This window comes from Mobula hypostoma, chromosome 26, assembly GCF_963921235.1.
Source record: "Mobula hypostoma chromosome 26, sMobHyp1.1, whole genome shotgun sequence".
NCBI lineage: Eukaryota > Metazoa > Chordata > Chondrichthyes > Myliobatiformes > Myliobatidae > Mobula > Mobula hypostoma.
Window position 1 is genome coordinate 25,677,623 of NC_086122.1, and position 24,531 is coordinate 25,702,153.

The 24,531-nt window shown below is 43.1% G+C and overlaps 1 protein-coding gene and 1 long non-coding RNA gene across 27 annotated transcripts in view; one reads left to right on the forward strand and one right to left on the reverse strand.

Moving 5' to 3' along the window:
• The window catches only part of macf1a (microtubule actin crosslinking factor 1a), a 599,766-nt gene extending 592,199 nt beyond the window's left edge, over positions 1–7,567 (forward strand). For 8 of the 24 annotated variants that reach the window (XM_063033725.1, XM_063033724.1, XM_063033703.1 and 5 more), the window contains one exon: positions 3,250–7,566. In XM_063033725.1, coding sequence (XP_062889795.1) covers positions 3,250–3,500 — 251 coding nt within the window. In that variant the 3' untranslated portion in view covers positions 3,501–7,566. Of the gene's footprint in view, positions 1–3,249 lie in introns of all 24 variants that reach the window. The other 16 variants (XM_063033713.1, XM_063033717.1, XM_063033715.1 and 13 more) reach the window with 6 other exon arrangements.
• LOC134338142 (uncharacterized) lies at positions 13–23,934 on the reverse strand. Of its 3 annotated transcripts, XR_010016154.1 has the most exons (4): positions 23,885–23,896; positions 21,390–21,486; positions 16,396–16,549; positions 13–900 (listed from the first exon to the last, which is right to left on the reverse strand). It is a non-coding gene; the product is annotated as an uncharacterized LOC134338142 (long non-coding RNA). The 3 variants fall into 3 exon arrangements; XR_010016153.1 differs by lacking the exon at positions 21,390–21,486 and having other exon boundaries at positions 16,396–16,552; positions 23,885–23,934; XR_010016152.1 differs by lacking the exon at positions 23,885–23,896 and having other exon boundaries at positions 21,390–21,903.
• Positions 23,935–24,531: the final 597 nt, after the last annotated feature.

Here is a 24,531-nt window from a genome sequence, read left to right on the forward strand (position 1 = left end):
AAGGTGATGAAGAAATGGATGTCAGCAGAAACAGGCTTATTATCACCGACATGTGCTGTGAAATTTGTTTTGTGGCAGCAGTACGGTGCAATACATAAAATATACCATAAATTACAATAAGAAATATATATATAAAATAAGTCACGCTAAAAAAGAAAAGTCAATAGGGTTGGTTACAGTTAAGATGGCAGAGAGGTGGAATCTTCATCTTTGAACCATTAGTTTCATAATCTTGAGTGTAATGTGCTATGATTTTTGGTGATTTGCTATGAATTTGGTGGTATTTGTAGTTGCGATTTTATAAAATCCAAAGGTATTTAAGGTGATGTATCGTAAAGTTCAAAGTAGATTTTATTATAGAGTTACATACATGTCACCTCATACAACCCTGATTCTTTTTCCTGTGGGCAAACTGAGCAAATCTATAGAATAGTAACTGTAGACAGGATCAGTGAAAGAGCAAGAGTATAGAAGACAACAGACTGTGCAAATGCAAATATAAATAAACGGCAATAAGTAACGAGCATGAAATAACAAGATAAAGGGTCCTTAAAGTGAGATCACTGGAAACCAGTGTTCCCAGGTCCTGGACTGAGAAAGGGACAAACATGCCTCTCTGTTCCACTTGTGGTTTCCGGAGACAGGACCCATCACGTAGATTCTGTGTCAGTCAAACCTGGTGAAAGATTTGAGATCCCCTTACTTTCAATGTGAATCTTAAGCCTATGTATTGCTATGTTTCATTCAATGTTTCTCCATGATTTAAGTGTTGTTAATTTACTGTTCCTGAATTTATTTCAAAGATTCAAAGTACATTTATTATCGAAGTATGTATGCAGTATACAACCCTGAGATTCGTCTTCTCCACAGACGGCCACAAACAAGGAAGGACCATGGAATCTGTTCAAAGAAAAAAAGACATCAAATTCCTCCCCCCACACCAAGCGCAAAAAAAACAATTCATCCAAATAGCAACAGAAAGAAGAAAACGAGCAGAAATTCAGGATATAAAACACATAATTAGAAGGCACATTTCAGTTCAGCTCAGTGTTCATTATCTGCAGGCCACCCCGATTCAAAATTGCCCAAACTAGAAACCAAAAAGGAACAACCAGAAAACTAGAATTTTCCATTTTACTGCAATTTTAAAAGATTTTCTTTAAATTTCTGATAATCGCACACTTTCAAAATAAAATGGAAATGCATGCTCATATCCCACACAAATATATCGTTGGATTTTTTTCTTTTAATTAAAATATAATTTTCAAACATAGAAATTGTCAGAAATATAAATGGCACCTCTTGACAAATAATAACATTTCACTGTTATTTGCAGTTTTTATTTCTTTGAATCTTTAACATTGAAAGCATAACCAACCCTTAATTTATAATTTCCTTTTTCATTCCACAACTTTTATCCTACAAAGCTATGAGTTTTTATGTTGAGAATAATCATTATTCTTGCATATTGTAACTCCAAATGCTATAAATTTCAGCCAAACAGGCAGCTTCTGTGGAGAGAAACAGAAGGTAAAGTTTCAGATCAATGATCCTTCATTGGTAACTCTGATTTAACCGATGGCAGTCCCCCTAGGTAATTTAAAATTCATGACAAGATGATTCAACACAATTGTTCTTTTTGACAACTCTTCTGGGGTGTGTGATGACGTGAAGAGGATCGAGATCAAACATAGTGCACTTGTGGTTCCATTGCTCCCCGCCACTGAGCATATCGACAAGGAGGGCTGCCACAAGAAAGCAGCATCTGTCACCAGATACCTCCACGATACTCTCCAGGACACGCTGTCTTCTCGCTGCTGCCATTGGGAAGGAGGCACAGGAGCCTTAGGTCCCACACCACGACATTCAGAAACAGTTATTGCCCTTCAACCATCGGGGTCCTAAACTGGCATGGATAACTTCACTCATGCTCGGCTCTGAACTGATCCCACAACCTACAAGGTCACTGTTGTGGACTCTACAACTCGTGTTCTCAAAATTATTTATTTATTCATTGTTTGCACAGTCCATCTTCCTTTCACATTGGTTGTTTGTCAGTCTTTGTGTGTAATTTTTCACTGATTCTACTGTATTTCTGTGTTCCACTGTGAATGCCTGCAAGGAAATGAACCTATATGGTGACACATACTGCACGTACTTCGATAATAAATTTACTTTGAATTCTGTTACATCTGAGCCATGAATACTAAACAGATGACAACTCAAATTCATTCAACAAGTTAAAGCAGATGCTACAAACCCAAATGGTTTGTATCTTTTAATTATGCACATAACTAATTTGACATTTACATCTTTGAATTGAATAGAAAGTAAATTAGCAGGCTTTGTCCCAATCACAAGCTAGATTTTTCCTGCAGGAAATGTGTTTGTTTATTTGTGAGTCTAATAAGGGCAATCGCAGTTCATAACCCAACTCCAAAGTTGCAAGTTCACATTTTACAAATGGTTGGTAAAGTTTCGGAAAGGGGCACACAAAAGGATTTATATTGTCTCACTTTCTGCATCAAAATAAAATCCCACAGCGAAGATCACTTTTTGGGGAAAGATTATCAGTTCCGAAGGAGATTGAGGTAAGCGAGGCTGCCTCCACACCCTCTCCCAACCTTAAATGAATTTTACAAGAGCACCATTCAGAGCGTCCTGACAAGTTACATCTCCGTCTGGTGTGGGAGCAGCTGAGCATCAGACCAGAAGTCCCTACAAAAGACTGTGAGAACAGCTGAGAAGATCATAGGGGTCTCCTTACCATCCATCGGGGACATTTATCATGAGCGTTCCATACGCAGGGTCCTTAGTATTATCAAGAATCCCACCTGTTCATCTAGCAGGCTGTTTGTTTGACTTTCTACCATCAGGCAGGAGACTCTGAGGCGTAAATGGCCAGGATATGAAACAGTTCCCTCCCTCAGGCCATTAGGCTTCTGAACTCCCAGCCGCATCATATTCAAAGTATCACTGGTTAATTTGTTCTGTACCTGACAATATTTAATTGATGCACTTTATTTATGCATAATTTATCTATAGATTTTATCCTTACTTTCCTAAGTTATTGTGTGTTATGTATACTACTGTGCTTTACACCCTGGTCTGGAGAATCATCTCATTTGATGGTGTACATGTCTATAGTTAAATGACAATCAACTTGACTTGAATTGACTTCGTGGCATCTTGCTTAAAACTGTGTGTGGCTGTTCCCCAGAATAACACTTTTTTTAAACGTCCCTGTAGATTCCAAAAGGACACCAAGCAGGCCGACAAGTCGGGCAGGAAGTCGTGCCGGTAGCAGAGCAAACAGTCGGCGAGGCAGCGACGCTTCTGATTTTGATGTCCTGGAGACGCAATCAATGTGTTCAGATATTTCCGAATCCAGCACAGGAGGATCCCAAGCAAGTTCGCGAAGGGGTTCCACAAAACCTTCAAAGATCCCAACACCCTCAAAGAAAACCACGACCCCAAAAACCACAGGCACCAGAAGATAATACAAGTGAAGCTGTGGAATAGTCCACACAAACCAACACACACACACATACACACCACACACGCGCGTGCGACCAGATGTATAATATTCTACAAAAAGTACTGTTGTTAAGCATTGTAAAAGATTAATTGTCGTCTAATACTGCCTTATCATTGTACTTTCTCTGGTTTTTTTTTGTTTTTGTAAGTTAAAAGTTTTTTCATGTGAATATTTATGTAGATAAAACATCCATGTTTTGTTCCCATGGCCTCTGTGTCAGAGGGAAGTGAGAATGCTTTTAAAGAAAAAGGAAATTTAAATGTGTTCGTGTTCTATTAAAGATTTGAACTACTGCTTTTTAAAAAAAACTTGCATTTAGGAAATGACCCTTTAATGAGAAGTTGACTTGCTGTAAAGGCAAGACAAATGCTGCAGTGTTTGTTAAGAATCACGGATACCTCACGGAGTATTTAAGTGGGAAAAAAAATGGAGCGATGTACAGTTTTACTTATTTTTAAGATTGTTCATTTTTTGCCTGCTGAAAGTTACACAAATAATAATTATGACAACAAGTGCACATGCAAGTTGTAAAAGACTATTGCTATCTTGTAAGCAGTATAAAGGACACTTTAATAGCAGCTGAAGGTCATTGTGGGCCACACCAGCAATTGCTAGCAAGGCCCTTCTCACTTTTTTATGCTGCTTTTTGTTCATATGAACTGACCACTGGGGCTACATGAGCAGCAGTATTTATATTCTATTGATATCTAGTCTGACCATGTCGCTATGTGAATCCACAATTGAAATTGTACCAATGAGTCAAACGTTCATTTTTTGTATTCAAAAACAAATGTGCTTGCAGTAACTTAAAAAAAAAGATTAAGTACTGCTTTACTTGTCTCGGTGGTCTTTATTCATAATTCAGCGAGGTGGTGTCACGGGTAGATAGGGGCGTGAAGAAAAATTTCGGCACATTGGCCTTCATAAATCAAAGTATTGGGTATAGGAGATAGGATGTTACGTTGAAGTTGTATAAGACATTGGTGAGGCCTAATTTGGAGCAGATTTGGTCACCTACCTACAGGAAAGATGTAAACAAGGTTGAAAGAGTACAGAGAAAATTTACAAGGATGTTGCCAGGTCTGGAGGGCCTAAGTTATATGGAAAGATTGAATGGGTTAGAACTTTATTCCTTGGAACGTAGAAGGTTGAGGGGAAATTTGATAGAAGTATACAAAATTATAAGGGTATAGATAGGGTAAGTGCAAGCATGCTTTTTCCACTGAAGTTGGGTGGAACTACACCATGAGGTGATGGGTTAAGCTTGAAAGGTGAAAAGTTTAAAGGGAACTTGAGGGAGTGCAGAGGAGATTTACAAGGATGTTGCCTGAATTGGGGAGCATGCCTTATGAGAATAGGTTGAGTGAACTTGGCCTTTTCTCCTTGGAGCGACGGAGGATGAGAGGTGACCTGATAGAGGTGTACAAGATGATGAGAGGCTTTGATCGTGTGGATAGTCAGAGGCTTTTTCCCAGGGCTGAAATGGCTAGCACGAGAGGGCACAGTTTTAAGGTCCTTTGAAATAGGTACAGAGGAGATGCCAGGGTAAGTTATTTACGCAGTGTGTGGTGAGTGCGTGGAATGGGCTGCTGGTGATGGTGGTGGAGGCAGATACGATAGGGTCTTTTAAGAGACTTCTGGATAGGTACATGGAGTTTAGAAAAATAGAGGGCAATGGGTAACCCTAGGTAACTTCTAAAGTAAGTACATGTGTGGCACAGCATTATGGGCCGAAGGGCCTGTATTGTGCTGTAGGTTTTCTATGTTTCTATGTAACTTATTCAGTTGGACTGTGCAGACAGTGTGGGATGAGCTGCCAGCGCAAGTGGTGGATGCCGGGTCAATTTCAACAGTTAAGAGAAGCTTGGATAGGTACATGAATGGTAGGGGTATGGAGGACGATGGTCCCGGTGCAGGTCGCTGGTAGTAGGCAATGTAAATGATTCAGCATGGATTAGATGGACTGAAGGGTCTGTTTGTGCTGTATTTTTCTATGACTGACTCTATTCAAGAGATTGAAGATTCTCCCTGTGCTGTAACATAGTTTCTGTTTAGATTGGTGCATACGTTAGAATTAATAGTGCAGAAGGATTAGAATTGTGCGATTTCTGCAAGAGTGACTATCTGATCCCACATACTATTCTTAGATGTAAGTATGCCTACATCCCTCATGTTGATGTCCATATAGAAAATCTGATTTGGATTACTTATGTGTTTAGCAGGATTCTACAGCTGTTGGTATATAAAGTGCCATCTACAGGAATCTAATAAGAATAGGAAAAAAATACTGTCATTGGTATCAAAAAAAAAATGCTGGACTCACAGTGGTTTCCAACCTAGAATCCATGGACCCCTCAGTTAACGGTAAGGCTCCATGGCATAATAAGTTGTAGGGAATCCTTGTGAGGGGCGCCCTGTGTCAGGCAGTTTCTGTAGAGACAAGGGGATGGTCAAAATTTTTAGTCCATAAGGTACAGGAGCAGAATTAGGCCATTTGGCCCATTGAGTCTGCTCTGCCATTTCATCGTTTCATCATGGCTGATCCATTTTTCCTCTCAGCCCCAATCTCTTGCCTTCTCCCTGTAACTCTTTGTTCCTGACTAATCAAGAACCTATTAAACTCTGCCTTAACTATACCAAATAACTTGGCCTCCACAACTGCCTGTGACAATGAATTCCACAGATTCACCACCCTCCGGCTAAAGAAATTCCTCCTCATCTCTGTTCTAAAAGGATGTCCCTCTATTCCGAGGCTGTGTCCTCTGGTCTTGGACTCCCCCCACTAGAGGAAACATCCTCTCCGCATCCATTCCATCAAGGCCTTTCACCGTTCGATAGGTTTCAGTGAGGTCACCTTCCACATTGACCAGAAATATCAAGTATCTCTGCTCCACACAGGTGCTGCCCGACCTGCTGAGTTCCTATAGCGGCTTGTTTTCTGCTTCAGATCCCAGCATCTTCGATCTCTCGTGCCCTCACTATCATTGGCATTCAGAACTGGCAATCGAACACTACAACACAGTACAGGCCCTTGGACCACAATGTTGTGCCGACCCTTTAACCTACTTTAAGATCAATCTAACCCTTCCCTCACACATGGCCCTCCATTTTTCTTTCATTCATGTGCTTATCTAAGAGTCTCTTAAATGTCCCTGATGTATCTACCTCTAGCACCCCCTTGGCAGTGTATTTTGTGCACCTACCGCTCTCAGAATGGGTGGGGACGAAACTACCTCTGACATGGCCCTCCCCATACTTCTGTCCAGTCACCTTAAAATTATGCCCCTTCGTATTGGCCATTTCCACCCTAGGAAGAAAGGTGCTAGCTGTGCAACCTATCTGTGCCTCTCAACATTTTGTACACCTCTATCAAAGTCACCTCTCATCCTCTTTCACTCCAAAGAGAAAAGCCCTAGCTCACTCAGCCAATCCTCATCAGGCATGCTCTCTAATATAGGGCAGCATCCAGTTAAGTCTCCTCTGCACCCTGTCCAAAGCTTCCACATTCTTCCTATAGTGCGATAACCAGAGCTGAACCCAATACTCCCAAGTGCAGTCTAACCAGAGATTTATTAAGCTGTAGCATTACCTCGTGGCTCTTGAACTCAATCTGGACCAAAACATAATCTGCTGGAGGAACTTGATGGATCAAACACCATCTGTGGGAGGACGGGGAATGTCGATGTTTCAGGTTGAAACCCTGACTCGGGGTTGAGCGGCGGGGAAGATGGTATTAATAGGAGAGAAGAAATGTCAAGGCAGAGACCGGAAAAGTCACCAGCAATCATTATAGTTCTGGTTTTCATCCTTCAAATTTTAGTGCACTTTTGCTTGCAAGATATCTAAAGTACAGCCAGGAGTCAAGAGAATCTTTGTCATGATATTTGCCTCATTCAATGTAGCATGTGCCTTATATAAATGGTTAAAAAGAAGTTACATTAGACTGTAGCCAGTTGATTATATAGTCAATAGTAAAGTCTATTGTAGTGATGATACTTTATATATTTGCAATTAATTCAGACAACTAAGAAAACATTCAAGCACAGCACTCAAATATGGGCAGGATCTGGTTTAATGATCTGAAAGCTCTTGACTGCTCTCGTTTAATCCATCAATCCTCCATTCTCAGCTTCGGATTAAGCAACATGAAACAACATAGGATGGTGAGGAATCTTTAAAATATCATCTGTATATTTCCTCCCATTGGGAGACAACATGGTAATGAAGGTAAAGTACTTGACTTGATTATTGATAAGCACGAGGTGTTCTGTAGATGCTGAAAATCCAAAGCAACACACACAAAATGCAGGAGGAACTCAGTAGGTCAGGCAGCATCCATGGAAATGAGCAAACAGTGGAAGTTTTGGGCTGCGATCCTCCAGAACTAAAAAGGAAGGGGGCAGCCACCAGAATAAAAAGGTGGGGGTAGGGGAAGGAAGCTAGCTGGAAGGTGATAGGCAAAGCCAGGCGGGTGGGAAAGGTAACAGGCTGGAGAGGAAGGAATCTGATAAGAGAGGAGGGTGGGCCAGGGAAAAAGGGGACCCGGGAGGTGGGCGGGGGGGGGGGTGATAGGCATATGAAGTGAAGAGTTATGAGCCCAGAGGAGGGAACTTTTTTATACCAGAAGAAATTGATATTCATGTCATCAGATTAGATGCTACTCAAACAAAATATAAGATATTGCTCCTTCACTCTGAAGTTGCCCTCTTGGCACAAGAGGAAGCCATGAATCAACATGTCAGGATGAGATTAGGAATTGGAATTAAAATGTTTTGCCACTGTGGCTATTGAATTGTTTTGATGTACAGCACTGCACAGAAGTTAACAAACACACATATATCTAAGAATTTTGCACAATACCGTACTTGTCAATGTGGAGCAGAGAGCGAGTCTGTAAATCTGGCAGGAGTAAAGGATGTTGGGAATGGCGAGGGTAGAGCGCCATGGGAGGGGTGTGGGACAGGTGGCCGAGAAGGAGTACCAGGGATAGGGGATGCGCGGGTGCAGACGCACCCAGTCTTGAAACACCAGGCAAGGTCATTTGATTCCAAACAATCTGTTTATTGACCATTACAGTATGTCTCTCTGCTGTTTCCCACTCCCTCCCCTCTCCCCTTTTCTCAACCATGATTTCCCACTCTTAGTCCACAGTAAAGACCCATATCAGAATCAGGTTTACCATCACTCACATATGTCATGAAATTCGATTTTGTTTTGCAGCAGCAGTACAGTGTAATACATAAAATTACTACAGAATTGTGCAAAAGTGTGGTTGTGTGTGTGTATATATATATAGAGAGAGAGATCTAATACTATATATAAAATAGATTATATACTGTTTGCACAGGACTGTACAGTATTTTGATCTTTGCTTAATTTTCCAAAATGAAGTCTACAGCAGGAGTTTGCAACTGAGCAACTACTCAAAGTTAGCAGGTCAGACCTCCTGAACAACAACAACATCATGCACTTGTAAATCTCTACTAACAAGAAAAATAGCTCAAGATTCTTCACAAAAGAATATTCAGCCAAAACTGGAATATGAGGAAAGGAAAGGAGATATTAGGAGGGATGGATGGAAGCCAAAGGGAGAGGTGGAGAATTTTAGGGGGGCATAGAAGGTTGGAGGGTTGGGCCTCTGTATCGGGCTGAAGTGAGGCAGGTTAACTCTGAAGTTCGGAGTTGGAGGAATGGAAGGTCTTGGGTTGTAAAACAGATTACAGGAACAAAGAGGAGGAATGGATGTTACATTTTAAATTGAAAGCCTTCTGATCCTAGGAATGAATGTAGGTCATAGGTGTAGGTACAAGCTCGATTAAAGGAAGCAGAGTTTTGAATGAGCTGATAGGTGCCTAAGGCAGAGGTGATAAATAGTGGTGAGGACATTAATAGTAGGTTGGTCAAGCTGCAGAGAATAATGTTGCTGAGGTGTATTGTGTGATCTTCATTCAACGTGGAGCAGAAATGACAAAATTTACTTTCAGATGTATTTGAAGAGGGGGTGTGGAGAATGCTGAATCTGGCCAGCTTGATTTTTTCCCATGGGGGGACGCTCTAAACCACAGGCTGCACCCTCAGATTAATGGTGGATACAGTGTTTGATGCAACGTGATTATTGAGGTTAACGACCCAAACGAGGGATAGGCTGGCACATGCAAGTTTGATTGAGCCAGGAAAGATAGGAGATGGGCCATTCTGGAAAAACATTGTGTCATTTCTTAATGCATGCATTACTAAATGACAATAAAAGAGGAGTGTGTGTCCTCATAATCATAATCATAAATAGCTGAAGTAACACTCTCCTATTTTAGCATTGAATTGAACTGAATTGACTTTATTTCTTACATCTTTCACATACACGAGGAGTAAAAATCTTTACGTTATGTCTCCGTCTAAATGTGCAATCATAGTAATTTATAATAGTGCCCTGTCTTTGTAAATATCCTGAATCATGGGACGTTCACAACTACAATGTAACATAGAAATACACTCAGATCAGCATGAGTTTAATCAGTCTGATGGCCTGGTGGAAGAAGCTGTCCTGGAGCCTGTTGGTCCTGGCTTTTATGCTGCGGTACCGTTTCCCAGATGGTAGCAGCTGGAACAGTTTGTGGTTGGGATGACTCGGGTCCCCAGTGATCCTTCAGGCCCATTTTTCACACCTGCCTTTGTAAATGTCCTGAATCATGGGAAGTTCACAACTACAGATGCGCTGGGCTGTCCGCACCACTCTCTGCAGAGTCCTGCGATTGAGGGCAGTACAGTTCCCATACCAGGCAGTGATGCAGCCAGTCAGGATGCTCTCAATTGTGCCCCTGTAGAAAGTTCTATAGGATTTGGGGGCCCACACCAAACTTCCTCAACCGCCTGAGGTGAAAGAGGCGCTGTTGTGCCTTTTTCACCGCACAGCGGATATGTACAGACCACGTTTACGGGCTCCCGTTCCACTTCCTTTGCTGTTTTGGGTGTGTATTTTCAACCAGTTTTTTAACATTAACCCTTTCATGACGGTTGCATCAATGGCCATTAACAGGATTTTATTTTCACTGGTCTGCCCCTCATTTCCTTTGCTGAATGAGGTTATGTACGTCTGGTGATGCCTTGGCCTTTAAATCTGGGCCTGCTCAAGTAGGCCTCTGGTGTCTATCATTGACCAAACAAGAGACAGTAGACTTGTTAAGTATAAATCTAATGGTTCTTTTAGGTTTTGATCACATATTAATCCGTACAGTCTTCCAGATAACAAAGAAATGGGGTGCAAGATATTCATTTGCTATTCTTTTACTGCACTTAACACTGACTTAAAAATGGAAAGTCTCTCTTGATGCATACTTCTCTAATGATAAGTTCTAGTAATGCAGGAAGACTGGACGTTTTCACAGATAGCTTGTCTATACTTAGAATATTTTGCTGTTTTCTCCCCTACTGACAGATAATTTTGTGGAATTCGTGGACTAGGCTAAGGACTGTGCTTATTTTAAAGAAAGCATTAGCCCATGGAAACAAAATTGAAGGAGTTCACTATAACTAGGGAGGATTAGGATAGTGACCAAACCCTCTCTATTTATAGTAGTGCATCTGTATATGGAGGTGTGAGAAGAAATGTAATTTTAACACGCAGGTGTCAGCAGATCCATCCAGAAGTCTAGGTATGAGGCATGCCTAATTAGAGTCAGAATCAGGTTTAATATCACCGGCACATGTCGTGAAATTTATTGTCTTTGCAGCAGCAGTACAATGCAATACGTAATAATAGAGAAAAAACTGAATTATTAAATAGAAATGCAAAAATAAAAATAACAAAGTAGTGAGGTAGTGTTCATGGGTTCAATATCCATTCAGAAGTTGGATGGCAGAGGGGAAGAGGCTGTTCCTGAATCACTGAGTGTGTGCCTTCAGGCTTCTGTACCTCCTCCCTGATGGTAGCAATGAGAACAAGGCATGTCCTGGGTGATGGGGGTCCTTAATAATGGACGCCACCTTTTTGAGGCATCGCTCCTTGAAGTTGCCCTGGATACTACGGAGGCTGATGCTCATAATGTAACTGATTAAGTTTACAGCTTCCTGCCGCTTACTTCGACCCTGGGCAATAGCACCCCCACCGCCACACCAGACAGTGACACAGCCAGTTAGAATGCTCTCCACGGTACATCTGTAGAAATGTTCGAGTGTTCTTGTTGACATACCAGATCTCCTCACACTTCTAATGAAATATAGCCGCTGTCATGCTTAATGATAACTCCTGGAATTCATCTACTTCTCAGCAGTTACCTGCCTATCCAAAATAAATACAAAGAAGCACAAATACTCCCACACACCTCACTATCCCATCGTGCAGTAAAAAAGCCCAAATGGTAAAATTTTGTGAAGCTCCAACCTCAGCAGAACTATGGGAGCTTAAGTGAATTTACCTCCACTTTTATTGATTACTTTAATCAAGGGTCAAAGTGACTTCATCTTCAAGTAGTTGCATCATTCTTTCAGTTCAAAGTGCTTTAATCTATGCTTATAAGCCGGTCTGCATTCCTACATGTACAGAGGAGAAGTACTGGAAGATAAGCATTTCTGATGCTTGCCCAGCCAGGACTAGCTTGTCTGTCGAGGATTATGAATTGATCTAAAACTTGCTGGTAATATTCCCAACTCCCAAAGAAAGGCCGATCGCTCTTAATTCTGCCGGAAGATCTGGCAGTCTGGATCAGGTACCTCATCTTTTACTGCAAGGCATCATTCCCCACTGTCATACTTCATAACTTCAAAACATTAAACTAATTCGAGGAAGACACGGGGAATCCAATGTACAGGTGTAGCTTTGTCTTTACTGGAAGCGAACCACACACATATCACATGGTAACGTGATGACGTATTCTGTTAGCATATTTTTACATATAATTCATAATTAATTATTTAAATGAATAAGAATGCTTAATCAACCAATATATATATACACAGCATCACTCAAATATTATTGAAATATTAGAAACATAGAAGCATAGAAAACCTAGAGCACAATACAGGTCCATCAGCCCACAAAGCTGTGCCAAACATGTCCTTACCTTAGAAATTGCCTAGGGTTACCTATAGCCCTCTAGTTTTCTGAGCTCCATGTACCTGTCCAGGAGTCTCTTAAAAGACCCTATTGTATCCACCTCCACCACAGTCTCCGGCAGCCCATTCCACGCACTCACCACTCTCTGTGTAAAAAACTTACCCCTGACATCTCCTCTGTACCTACTCCCAAGCACCTTAAAACTGTCCTCTCATGCTAGCCATTTCAGCCCCGGGAAAAAGCCTCTGACTATCCACATGATCAAAGCCTCTCATCATCTTATACACCTCTATCGGGTCACCTCTCATCCTCCATTGCTCTAAGGAAAAAGGCAAGTTCACTCAACCTATTCTCATAAGGCATGCTCCCCAATCCAGGCAACATCCTTGTAAATCTCCTCTGCACACTGTCTGTGGTTTCCACATCCTTCCTGTAGTGAGGCGACCAGAATTGAGCACAGTACTCCAAGTGGGGTTTGACCAGGATCCCATATAGCTGCAACATTACTTCTCGGCTCCTAAACTCAGTCCCATGATTGATGAAGGCCAATGCACCATATACTGTCTTAACCTCAGAGTCAACCTGCGCAGCAGCTTTGAGTGTCCTATAGACTCGGACCCCAAGATCCCTCTGATCCTCCACACTGCCAACAGTCTTACCATTAATGCTATATTCTGCCATCATATTTGACCTATCAAAATGAACCACCTCTCACTTATCTGGCTTGGACTCCATCTGCCACTTCTCAGCCCAGTTTTGCATCCTATCAATGTCCTGCTGTAACCTCTGACAGCCCTCCACAATATCTGCAACACCCCCAATCTTTGTGTCATCAGCAAATTTTCTAACCCATCCCTCCACTTCCTCATCCAGGTCATTTATAAAAATCACGAAGAGTAGGGGTCCCAGAACATATCCCTGAGGCACACCACTGGTCACCGACCTCCAGCAGAATATGACCTGTCAACAACCACTCTTTGTCTTCTGTGGGCAAGCCAGTTCTGGATCCACAAAGCGATGTCTGCTTGGATCCCATGCCTCCTTACTTTCTCAATAAGCTTTGCATGGGGTACCTTGTCAAATGCCTTGCTGAATTCCATATACACTACACCTACAGCTCTGCCTTCATCAATGTGTTTAGTCACATCCTCAAAAAATTCAGTCAGGTTCATTAGGCGCTACCTGCCTTTGACAAAGCCATGCTGACTATTCCTAATCATATTATGCCTCTCCAAATGTTCATAAATCCGGCCTCTCAGGATCTTCTCAACTTACCAACCACTGAAGTAAGACTCACTGGTCTATAATTTCCTGGGCTATCTCTACTCCCTTTCTTGAATAATAGAACAACATCCACAACCCTCCAATCCTCCAGAACCTCTCCTGTCCCCTTGATGATGCAAAGATCATCACCAGAGGCTCAGTAATCTCCTCCCTCACCTCCCACAGTAGCCTGCGGTACATCTCTTCCGGTCCTGGTGACTTATCCAACTTGATGCTTTCCAAAAGCTCCAGCACATCCTCTTTCTTAATATCTACATGCTCAAGCTTTTCAGTCCGCTGTAAGTCATCCCTGGCAGTGCATATTAAATGCACAACACATGCCAAAGATCCTTTAATAACAAGGAGGTCGTCCTATTTCTTCCCAATGATATATCCCATGTTTTAAGGCAATAAAAGCCTTTTGTTACAGATGTTGTCACTAAAGGTTCAATTGAAAACATACTTTATCATGAAGACAGTTATTTGAGCATATGCTGGAAAGAATGAAAGGTATTTTTCAGCATTCTTCTATTATTCCAACCCCCAGTGTAATTTATTCCTGTCATACATGCGGCAAGCAGTTTGTTGCAGTTCAGAACCCCCATGTCAGAAGCCTATTTTGTGAGGATGTAAACCTTTGTTTAAAAGGTTATAGATACAATATACAAGGCATAGGTCTTACTGAATTAAATTCAATTGACTTTATTTCTTACATCCTACCCATAGGTGAGGAGTAAAAATCTTTACGTTACACCTCCATCTGAATGTGCAAAGTGCAGATTATAATAATTTGTAATAAATATAAATATTACTGAAAACTGCATAGTTTCCTGGTGGACAGTGGTGAAAGAGAATGAAAAGTAATCCTGTTACATCCATTGGGCTGGGACATAGAGTACTGGTTTGTCAGACACGTCACAAACTGCCCAACATAGGTCCTTTATCACTAGGAAAGCAGACATTTATCTCAAAACTGGAGAGGAAACGCAGGTTTGGGATGACTGCTGACATCAGGTTATCCAATGACGAGATGCTTGCTACAATTTTTTTTTGTAGAAAATGGAAATTGAGTGCAGTAGCCCACACAACAGTCCACCGATTCTCCAGGTTCGAGGGTGCGAGGGTTCAGCTCAGGGCTAACAACCCTGACTGGTAAAACAAAATTGCTATGGAAACAGCAATAGACAATAGGTGCAGGAGTAGGCCATTCAGCCCTTCGAGCCAGCACCACCATTCACGGTAATCATGGCTGATCATCCACAATCAATACCCTTTTCCTGCCTTCTCCCCATATCCCTTCACTCCACTATCTTTAAGAGCTCTATCTAACTCTTTTTTGAAAGGATCCGGAGAATTGGCCTCCACTGCCTTCTGAGGCAGAGCATTCCACAGAACCACAACCCTCTGTGTGAAAAAGTTTTTCCTCAACTCCGTTCTAAATGGCCTACCCCTTATTCTTAAACTGTGGCCTCTGGTGCTGGACCCCCCCAACATCGGGAACATGTTTCCTGCCTCTAGTGTGTCCAATCCCTTAATAATCTTATATGTTTCAATCAGATCCCCTCTCATGCTTCTAAATTCCAGTGTATACAACCCCAGTTGCTCCAATCTTTCAACATATGACAGTCCCGCCATCCCGGGAATTAACCTCGTGAACCTACGCTGCACTCCCTCAATAGCTAGAATGTCCTTCCTCAAATTTGGAAACCAAAACTGCACACAGTACTCCAGGTGTGGTCTCACCAGGGCCCTGTACAACTGCAGAAGGACCTCTTTGCTCCTACACTCAATTCCTCTTGTTATGAAGGCCAGCATGCCATTAGCTTTCTTCACAGCCTGCTGTACCTGCATGCTTGCTTTCAGTGACTGATGAACAAGGACACCTAGATCTCGTTGTGCTTCCCTTTTTCCTAACTTGACACCATTCAGATAGTAATCTGCCTTCCTGTTCTTACCACCAAAGTGGATAACCTCACATTTATCCACATTAAACTGAAGAGTGAAGAATGAAGAATCCTACATCTGAGTACGACGGTATTCCTGAGTCTCCACCTGGGACTTGCACGACTGACAGCAGTGAAAACTGAGAGAAGCTACTGACACAATGAAGGAAGACCTGATCACCATCAGAGATGGAGGACCGTCATTGCTGTCCTAAATGCCAGCGGCGTAGCGGTCAAAAGAAAGAGTCTATTTGAGCTTTGCTCTTGTAGTAGAATTGCAGTGAGGTTTATTGGGACAGCAAGGAAGTTGGTACAATGCAGACATACTCCACATTAATAATATGTGGAGACTTTGCTAACCCCAATGGTGGACTTGCACATGGAGCAGCAAAATCTGACTTCCATTTTAATGAGCAGGTGATGGACTTTGGGATTTTCTTTCAGAAGAGGGAAAACATGCTGGCCTGGCACTCATTCCAACCACAAATATGAACTCCTGACCCACTGCAGCTTTCATCTCCATGCTCTCAATGATTCCCTGATTTAGATGCTTGTGAAAATTGATTGTTACCTTCTGAAAGAAAACATGCGCAACGCCTTACCAGTCCTGGTTCGGTGATCCAAAGTAATCGAAACAGTGTCTCCCTCAGCATTTTATTGACCTTCTGCCAGCTCCAGATCTGACTGCCCAGCACCGCAGGATCAACAAGTCCTTTGTCCTCTCGTACGTAGACTTCCACTCCTTGCCATATGAAGCTGCTAGAAAGAGCCGCCCAAAATGTGAAGTTCAAAAATTAAAGTACATTTATTATCAAAGTATGTACACTCTATACAACCTTGAGTTTTGTCTCCTTACAGGCAGCCACAGAACAAAGAAACCCAGTAGTACCCATTAAAAAAGGAAGATTATCAAACACCCATTATGCATGGCAAAAGAAACAATAAAAGTAAGCAATTAACATTCAGAACTGAAGTTCATGAAAGTGAGATGACAGTAGGGTTGCCAACTTTCTCACTCCCAAATAAGGGACAAAAGTAGCAGTCAAATACGGGACACTTGTGTTTACCCCGAGAAAGACTACCATGACCATGAAGTCTTGCGCGGGCACCTGTGTGCGCATGCGTGACGTGCCGATTTTTTCCTACAAATCAGTTTTGGCTTAATCTTCCCGATTCTGCTTTTACTATGTGTTAGTGTTATTTTAGGTTTTATATGTTATTTGGTAGGATTTGGTAGGTTATTTTTTGGGTCTGGGAAGGCTCAAAAATTTTTCTCATATAAATTAATGGTAATTGCTTCTTCACTTTACGCCATTTCGGCTTACGAACGGTTTCATAGGATCGCTCTACCTTAGCGGGGGAAATATGGGACAAGGGCGGTCCCGTATGCGACAAACCAATTCAGCCCAATATACGGGATGTCCCAGCTAATACGGGACAGTTGGCAATGCTAGATCCCAGCCACAGCCAAAACAGGAGCTTGTTCATTGTAGGCCGCAGCCTCAGTTCAGCGCAGGGACAAGCAAACCTCACAGAGCAGTGTGCTGAACCCTGACCCGTCCCTTGCCTCTGGCCCCGACACCCTGACCTTTTGAAAAAGAGCGGATCATTCCTCGCTCCCGGACCTGGGCCCTGCTGCTTTGATCCGCTCTCAGGCCACGATTCAGCCCAAACCCAACCTTTCCAATTCGGCCCAGTGCCAAGTCAGTCAAACATTGGCTTGTTCCTCTGTCTCGCCTCAGTAAATATTAAATATTTAATGGCTCCACTGCTCCTTGAGAACTTGTGTTTCGGGCAACACTTGGTTTCTTTATAATTGCACTGCCAATATCAATGTTTTGTTTTAAATTGTTGGTTGTGTGAGGGCAGTATGGGCCAGAGTACATTAGTTGGTTTCTTATACAATACTGAGGGTCACCTGGGAGAAAGGTGCCCTTACAAAGAAGGTGCGATTGCTCCACTAATTTCTTAGAAGTTTGAGCAGGTTCGGCAGGTCCTTTAAACTTTGACAAATTTCTATAAATGCACAGTAGAGAGCATCCTGACTGGTTGCATCTCAGTCTGTTATGGAACCACCAATGCCCAATATGGAAAAACAAATAAAAAATAGTGGATTCAGCCCAGTCGCAGGTAAAGCCCTCCCCAACATCGAGCACATCTACAAGGAGCGCTGGCACAAGACAGCGTCATCCGTCATCAGGGACCCCCACCATCCAGGCCATGCTCTCTTCTCACTGCTGCCATCGGGAAGGAGGTACAGGAGCCTCAGGTCCCTCACCACCAGGTTCACCCTCAACCATCAGGCTCCTGAACCAGTGTGGATAGCTTCACTCACGTCGGCTTTGAACTGATTCCACAAACTATGTACTTACGTTCAAGGACTCTGCAACTCATGTTATCTGTATTATTTATTTATTATTACTATTTTTTTGTACCTGCACTGTTTGTCTTGTTATGCACATTGGTTGTTTGCTAGTCTTTGTGTGTAGTTTTTCATTGATTCTGTTGTATTTTTTGTTCTACTGTGAATATCTGCAGGAAAATCGAATCTCAGAATAGTATATAGTGACATATACGTAGTTTGATAATAAATTTAGGTACTCTGAATTTTGAATCCACCACACACAATGGAGAAGGAGACGCGTTTATTCTAAACTGCTCCTGCTTTCAAGGACAAAGTAAATCAGGTGAGATTTTAAGGCAGCCAAAGAATTCCAAGTGATAAATGGCCAAGACATCTGTATTCAGCTTCCCAAGCTGCACATTTTTTCTTGAGTTTAGCAATTATTTTACTGAATCTCTGTTCTATTTTACTTGACTTTGCCAAGTCAATCACCAATTTCAATTGTTGGAGGCCATGCTGAAATGTGGCAGAAATAAGCAATGTTTTGATTTCTATTAGTAGCAAATCAATATTTTCTTTCTCTTCGGCCCTCTTATACTTTTTTTTTGTAAAAGAGTCCCCTATATTTTCTACATTGTCCACTTAGCTTTAGACCATAAGATCTAAGAGCAGAATTAAGCCATTCGGCCCGTTGAGTTCGCTCTGCCATTCCATCATGACTGATTTATTATCCCTCTCAACCCCATTTTCCTGCCTTCTCCCTGTAACGTTTTACATCCTTACTAATCAAGAATCTAACAACCACCATTTAAAATATACCCAATAACTTGGTCTCCAAAGCCATCTGTGGCAATGAATTCCACAGACTCACCACTCCCTGGCTAAACAAATTCCTCCTCATCTCCCGTTCTAAAGAGACGTCCTATTCTGAGGCTGTATTCTTTGCTCCTAGACACCCCCACTACTAGAAACATCCCCTCAACGTCCACCTTAATCCTTAAACTCATCACATTCTTCATTTCTTGGATCACTGGAGTCTCTACCTTTTGTATTTCTATGTTTAGAAGAAAACTTGTGTATTTTATCTCTTATCATATGTACATATACCTGAAACATATTGAAGGCCTTTCGTCGCTCAGTAACTGATGTGCTGTTCATTTTACTTATTCCGACCCAACCCCTCAACATCTCCCCCAACGCCAGACCAGCTCTGTTTATGCCATGTTGATAGTGAATTGCTCAGCTGTTCAGTAATTTTACATTTGACTGTAACAGATCCTTTTCATCAATTGCTCGAAACCTGTCCATATAAAAGCAGTGTCTATTCAAATGCCTTCAGCCAGCTCAGCTCACAGTATTGCCCAGAATTAGGTCCTGTAATTCACGCCACATTAAATTGGAAACACTGATTAAGAAAGTTGTTATGATTTATAGGTTCGTACGACACACAGACGTTCCATCCAGCTTGTTGAGTCTGCTCTGACCACGACGCACCCATTCAAAGTTCAAAGAATTCAAAGATTCCAAGAACATTTATTATCAAAGTGTGTATGCAGTATACAACCCTGAGATTCATCTTCCTCACAGACAGCCACAAAACGAAAAAACACCATGGAACCCATCCACAGAAAAACATCAACCCCTCCCCCCCCACATACATACACACACACACGCACGCAAAAAAAACAAATCGCACAAACGGCAACCAAAAAAACGAACGAAAACACAGAAACAAAAGATTCCATATTCAGTTCAGCTCAGTGTTCATTAGGTTTCAATAGGTGCATTTAATGTCAGAGAAATGTATACATCCTGAAATTCTTTTTCTTTGCAAACATCCACGAAAACAGAGGAGTGCCCCAAAGAATGAATGACAGTTAAATGCTAGAACCCCAAAGCCCCCCCAGCTCCCCCTCCCATGCATAAGCAGCAGCAAAGCAATGGCCCCCCTCCCCCATCAGCACCCCCCACCGAGCACTCAAGCATGCAGCAAAGCATCAATAAAGACACAGACTTGCAGTACTCCAAAGACTACTCGTTCACCCGGTATTCGACATACCACAGGCTCTCTCTCTCTTAATAAGGGAAAAAGAGTTGTCCCCATTTCACAGCGAGAGGGGAGACATAACAAGCAAATCGCCGATTTATGGCGTTAGGAGTCTGTTGCGTCGCTTTTTCCGAGCTCTGTGCCCAGAGAACTCAAGTCTCAGGGCACACAGCCAGCAGCCAATGCTTCCAATCTTCCACATGCTCCCAAGACACATCGGTCAGCAGCACCAGCCTTGGATCCGCCTGCCTCCAGAGCCACGAAAATCCGGCCCCCTGAAGGCACGCTAATCTTCCAGGCCGCGTCCCTGGCCTGTCGAAAAGCAGCCGGTGCTGAGGCCCCGAGAGCGGGTCCCATTATCTGCCAGCTGCACCGATTCGAAGTCGCCCAAAATAGCAACAGAAAAAGGAGTGACCAGAAACCAGGAACACATCATACCGCGAACTACAGTGCAATCCACAAACCGCGCTGATTAAACCTTGCTCCGGCACCACCCTTCGACGGCACCAAGGGAAAGAGAGAGAGAATTTGAACGCAGGGAACAGCAAGCTGCATCACTGGCCTTCATCCGTAAGGCCGGTGGCCAGTGACGTTGTGGGGATGGAACTGGACTCCACGAGTCTGTGGTGGCCAGTGCGATCATGTTTGCTGTTGTGTGCTGGGGCAGCAGGCTGACGGTAGCAGACACCAACAGAATCAACAAACTCATCTGTAAGGCCAGTGATGTTGTGGGGATGGAACTGGACTCTCTCACGGTGGTGTCTGAAAAGAGGATGCTGTCCAAGTTTCATGCCATCTCAGACAATGTTTCCCATCCACTACATAATGTACTGGGTGGGCACAGGAGTACATTCAGCCAGAGACTCATTCCTCCGAGATGCAGCACAGAGCATCATAGGAAGTCATTCCTGCCTGTGGCCATCAAACCTTACAACTCCTCCCTTGGAGGGTTAGACACCCTGAGCCAATAGGCTGGTCCTGGACTTATTTCCTGGCATAATTTACATATTACTATTTAACTATTTATGGTTTTATTACTACTTAATTATTTATGGTGCAACTGTAACGAAAACCAATTTCCCCCGGGATCAATAAAGTATGACCATGACTATGGGAAGGAGAGAGAGAGAGACCGTCACACACAGGCACCTTCCTCCAGAAGCAGCGAGTGAGAGGCTGGTAGACGGTGCTGAATACTCACTCACCTTCCGCACTTGCCTCGATGTTTTTGATCTTCCTCGATGCTTTAATCAGCTAGATCGGCGAGAGGTAGAGTCAAACGTGGGCTGGCATCCATGGAGGCTGCTCACCTCAAAGACAGCAAACCACCAGATCACACATTTGGCCCAAAAACACACCATCAAACTGCAGATCATGGGCTTGAAGAGTACCAGAAACACATGTAACACACTGTAAGGTTTCACTGCTAATGTAATGGTTTCTCTGTAGCAGCAATGTTTGGGTCATGACTAGAGATAACGGGGCTTTGGAATGAGGGCTATCCACTGAGACGGATGTTGTTCTTTCGTGTGGGTCTGGGAGCAGGGATTTTGCGGTCTTTTCCCGGGGAGAGATGAGGAGAGAAGACGGAAATGGAGAGAGTTGGTAGACTGCTGGGCGGAGTGAACTTGGAGCGAGGGTCCGAAGGTTAGTGATGATTGGAGGAGGTCGATGGTGGATGAATGGCCTTATCAATGAGCTCCAACGTTGCGCATTGGACTGTTTCACGAGAATGGGCCCTGTTCTTTTTTTTGTTTCTTTACTAACCATATAGTCAAATTAAGAATTATAAAGCTCAATCGTTTAATCGCGTATTGTGTACTGTTTGTTATTTCTGTGGTACTAATTTGAAACAGGGGACACATCGCGCAGCATCCACCCAAACGAGATTTCTTAAGTTTGGCCGGGCCAAGGGCTGTCTTCCCCTAGATTAATCCGCTAGCCGAACCGAGAGATACGCACATTTGAAAAGAGAAGATGTAAAAGTGAAAGAAGCAGTTTCGTGGACCATCGGGAGGATGTTGCCTCTGGCAGCATTGTTTACTGGTGCCGTCTTCTTCCAGAATCCCAATGTCTATTCACACTAATCCGACACCAATCTCATTATATTCTCCCACATGTCCTGTATATGGAGTCTTAGAAACTCCTCATTCATGTAGTCAAGTCCATTTGTCCGCACTAGCCATTAACCTCCCTCCTTTCATGCTGATCCTTCTCTAAGCCAGTTAATTCTCCCCACGTTCCTGTGAGCTTCCCCCTTCCCACCCCCTGGATTCAGTGACTCATCAGCACACCGGAGGCAATTTACGGCGCCCAGTTAAACTACCAGCCCATACATTATTGACAAGAGGAAGCGAGGACCCAGGGAATACCCAGAGAGTTCACCGAGGAAACAAGCGGTGAGCACCAGAGGTCAGGATTGGACCCAGGCTGCTGGAGTTAGAAGGAAGCACCTTAGTGAGCCGTGCTACTGTGCTGTCCTCAGAAGTCACAGTGGTTAGACTCTCTCCTGGGGCGTTTCTGCCATTGTACTTTATCATGTCACAGCCTCTCTCTCTCTACATTTAACCACATCTACTTCAAACTCATTTTGGAATAAAGAAAAGTAAAGGCATCCATTAGTCTTGCGAGACCATGGACCTACACCTGGAAAGTCTTCACTCTCCAGGGTACAGGCCTGGGCAAGGTTGTATGGAAGACCAGCAGTTGCCCGTGCTGCAAGTCTCCCCTCTCCACGATACCAATGTTGTCCAAGGGAAGGGCATTAGGACCCATACAGCTTGGCACCAGTGTCGTCGCAGAGCGATGTGTGGTTAAGTGCCTTGCTCAAGGATACAACACGTTGCCTTGGTGGGGGCTCAAACTCACGACTTTCAGGTCGCTAGTCCAATGCCTTAACCACTTGGCCACGTGCCCACACATTCCCATAAGACCGTATGACATAGAAACAGAATTATGCCATTCAGCCCATCAAGTCTGCTCCATCCTTCCATCATGGCTGATTTACTATCCCTCTCAACCCCATTCTCCCCGTAACCTCTGGTGCCCTTGCTAATCAAGAACCCATCGAGTTTCACTTTAAATATACCCAATGATTCGCCCTCCTGAGCCATCTTTGGCAATGAATTTCACTTAGTCACCACCCTCTGGCTAAAGAAATTCTTCCTTACCTCTGTTCTAAAGGGGCGTCCTTGCCTAGAAGTAGGGAAACTCTGATCTCAAACTTCCGCTGCCTTGCAACTAGATCCACTCATAGGGGAGGCTTCAGGAGTAAACCTGAGGGAGAAATCTGGAGCTGCCCTAAGACAGTCCTACACTGAGTTCAAAGCTGACTGGCAACTCTTGTAATGCTGCCAGTACCAAACTGTATCGGTTTCTGCCGTTCCTTTGGGTTCATCAGATGCGTGAAGAGGGGGAGCTTGCTACACGGGCAACAGCTTGCTCTCCATATCGTACTGCCCAGGCTTGCGTATCTAGACAGCTGGGATACAATACAGCTCTGACCTCACCTCCCACGCAAAAAGCCATGCCGACTACCCCGAATCGTGCCTTCCCAAATGCAGATAAATCCTGTCTCTCAGAATTCTCTCCAGCACCACCGATGCTGGTCTCACCAGCCCATAGTTCCTGGACTTGACCTTGCAGCCCTCTTTAAGAAAGGCATAACGTTAGCGAGCTTGTAGGGCATCCAGTAACTCACCTGTGGCGAACATAGTCACAAGAAAATCTTTGCCAGAAGTGCTCTCCACAGACGCTGGTACAAGACAGAAAATGCTGGATTACTTACAGGGCAGGGCTGTGCTTGTGAGGAGTGAAACAGAGTTAGTTTTTTAGATTTTATTTCTGATTCCTGCAAGGCAGATTACTATTGGGTAAATACTAGAGAGACTACATTTTCTTCATTGATCAAAGTCAAAAGTTTGTAGCCATCTGAACTTTTAATTAGGCAGTATACACCAGGGAAGAGATCCATGTAGCAACAAGGCAATCCAATGTAAACAAGCTACTGACTTGGCAGCAACTACCGTGGTAATACATTGCGAGTGCACTGCAGTGATTCCAGTTGTAGGTTGGCTTGTGAGTTTGTCAATTGAAAGCGTCCGACTGAAGTAACTTATTCAACAGTTGCCTTGTTGAAAATCATAAAGCAAATGGGTAATTGTAATACTCAGTGGACATTTGAACTGCAGCAATACATCTTCCTTGTCCGTAATAGGAAAGCAGGGAGACGGCTGGGAGAGGATGGAATCAAAATCAGAATCAGGTTTAATAGCACTGGCGTATGTCGTGAAATTTGTTGTTATGTGGCAGCAGTACATTGCAATACATAATAAAAATAATAATTAA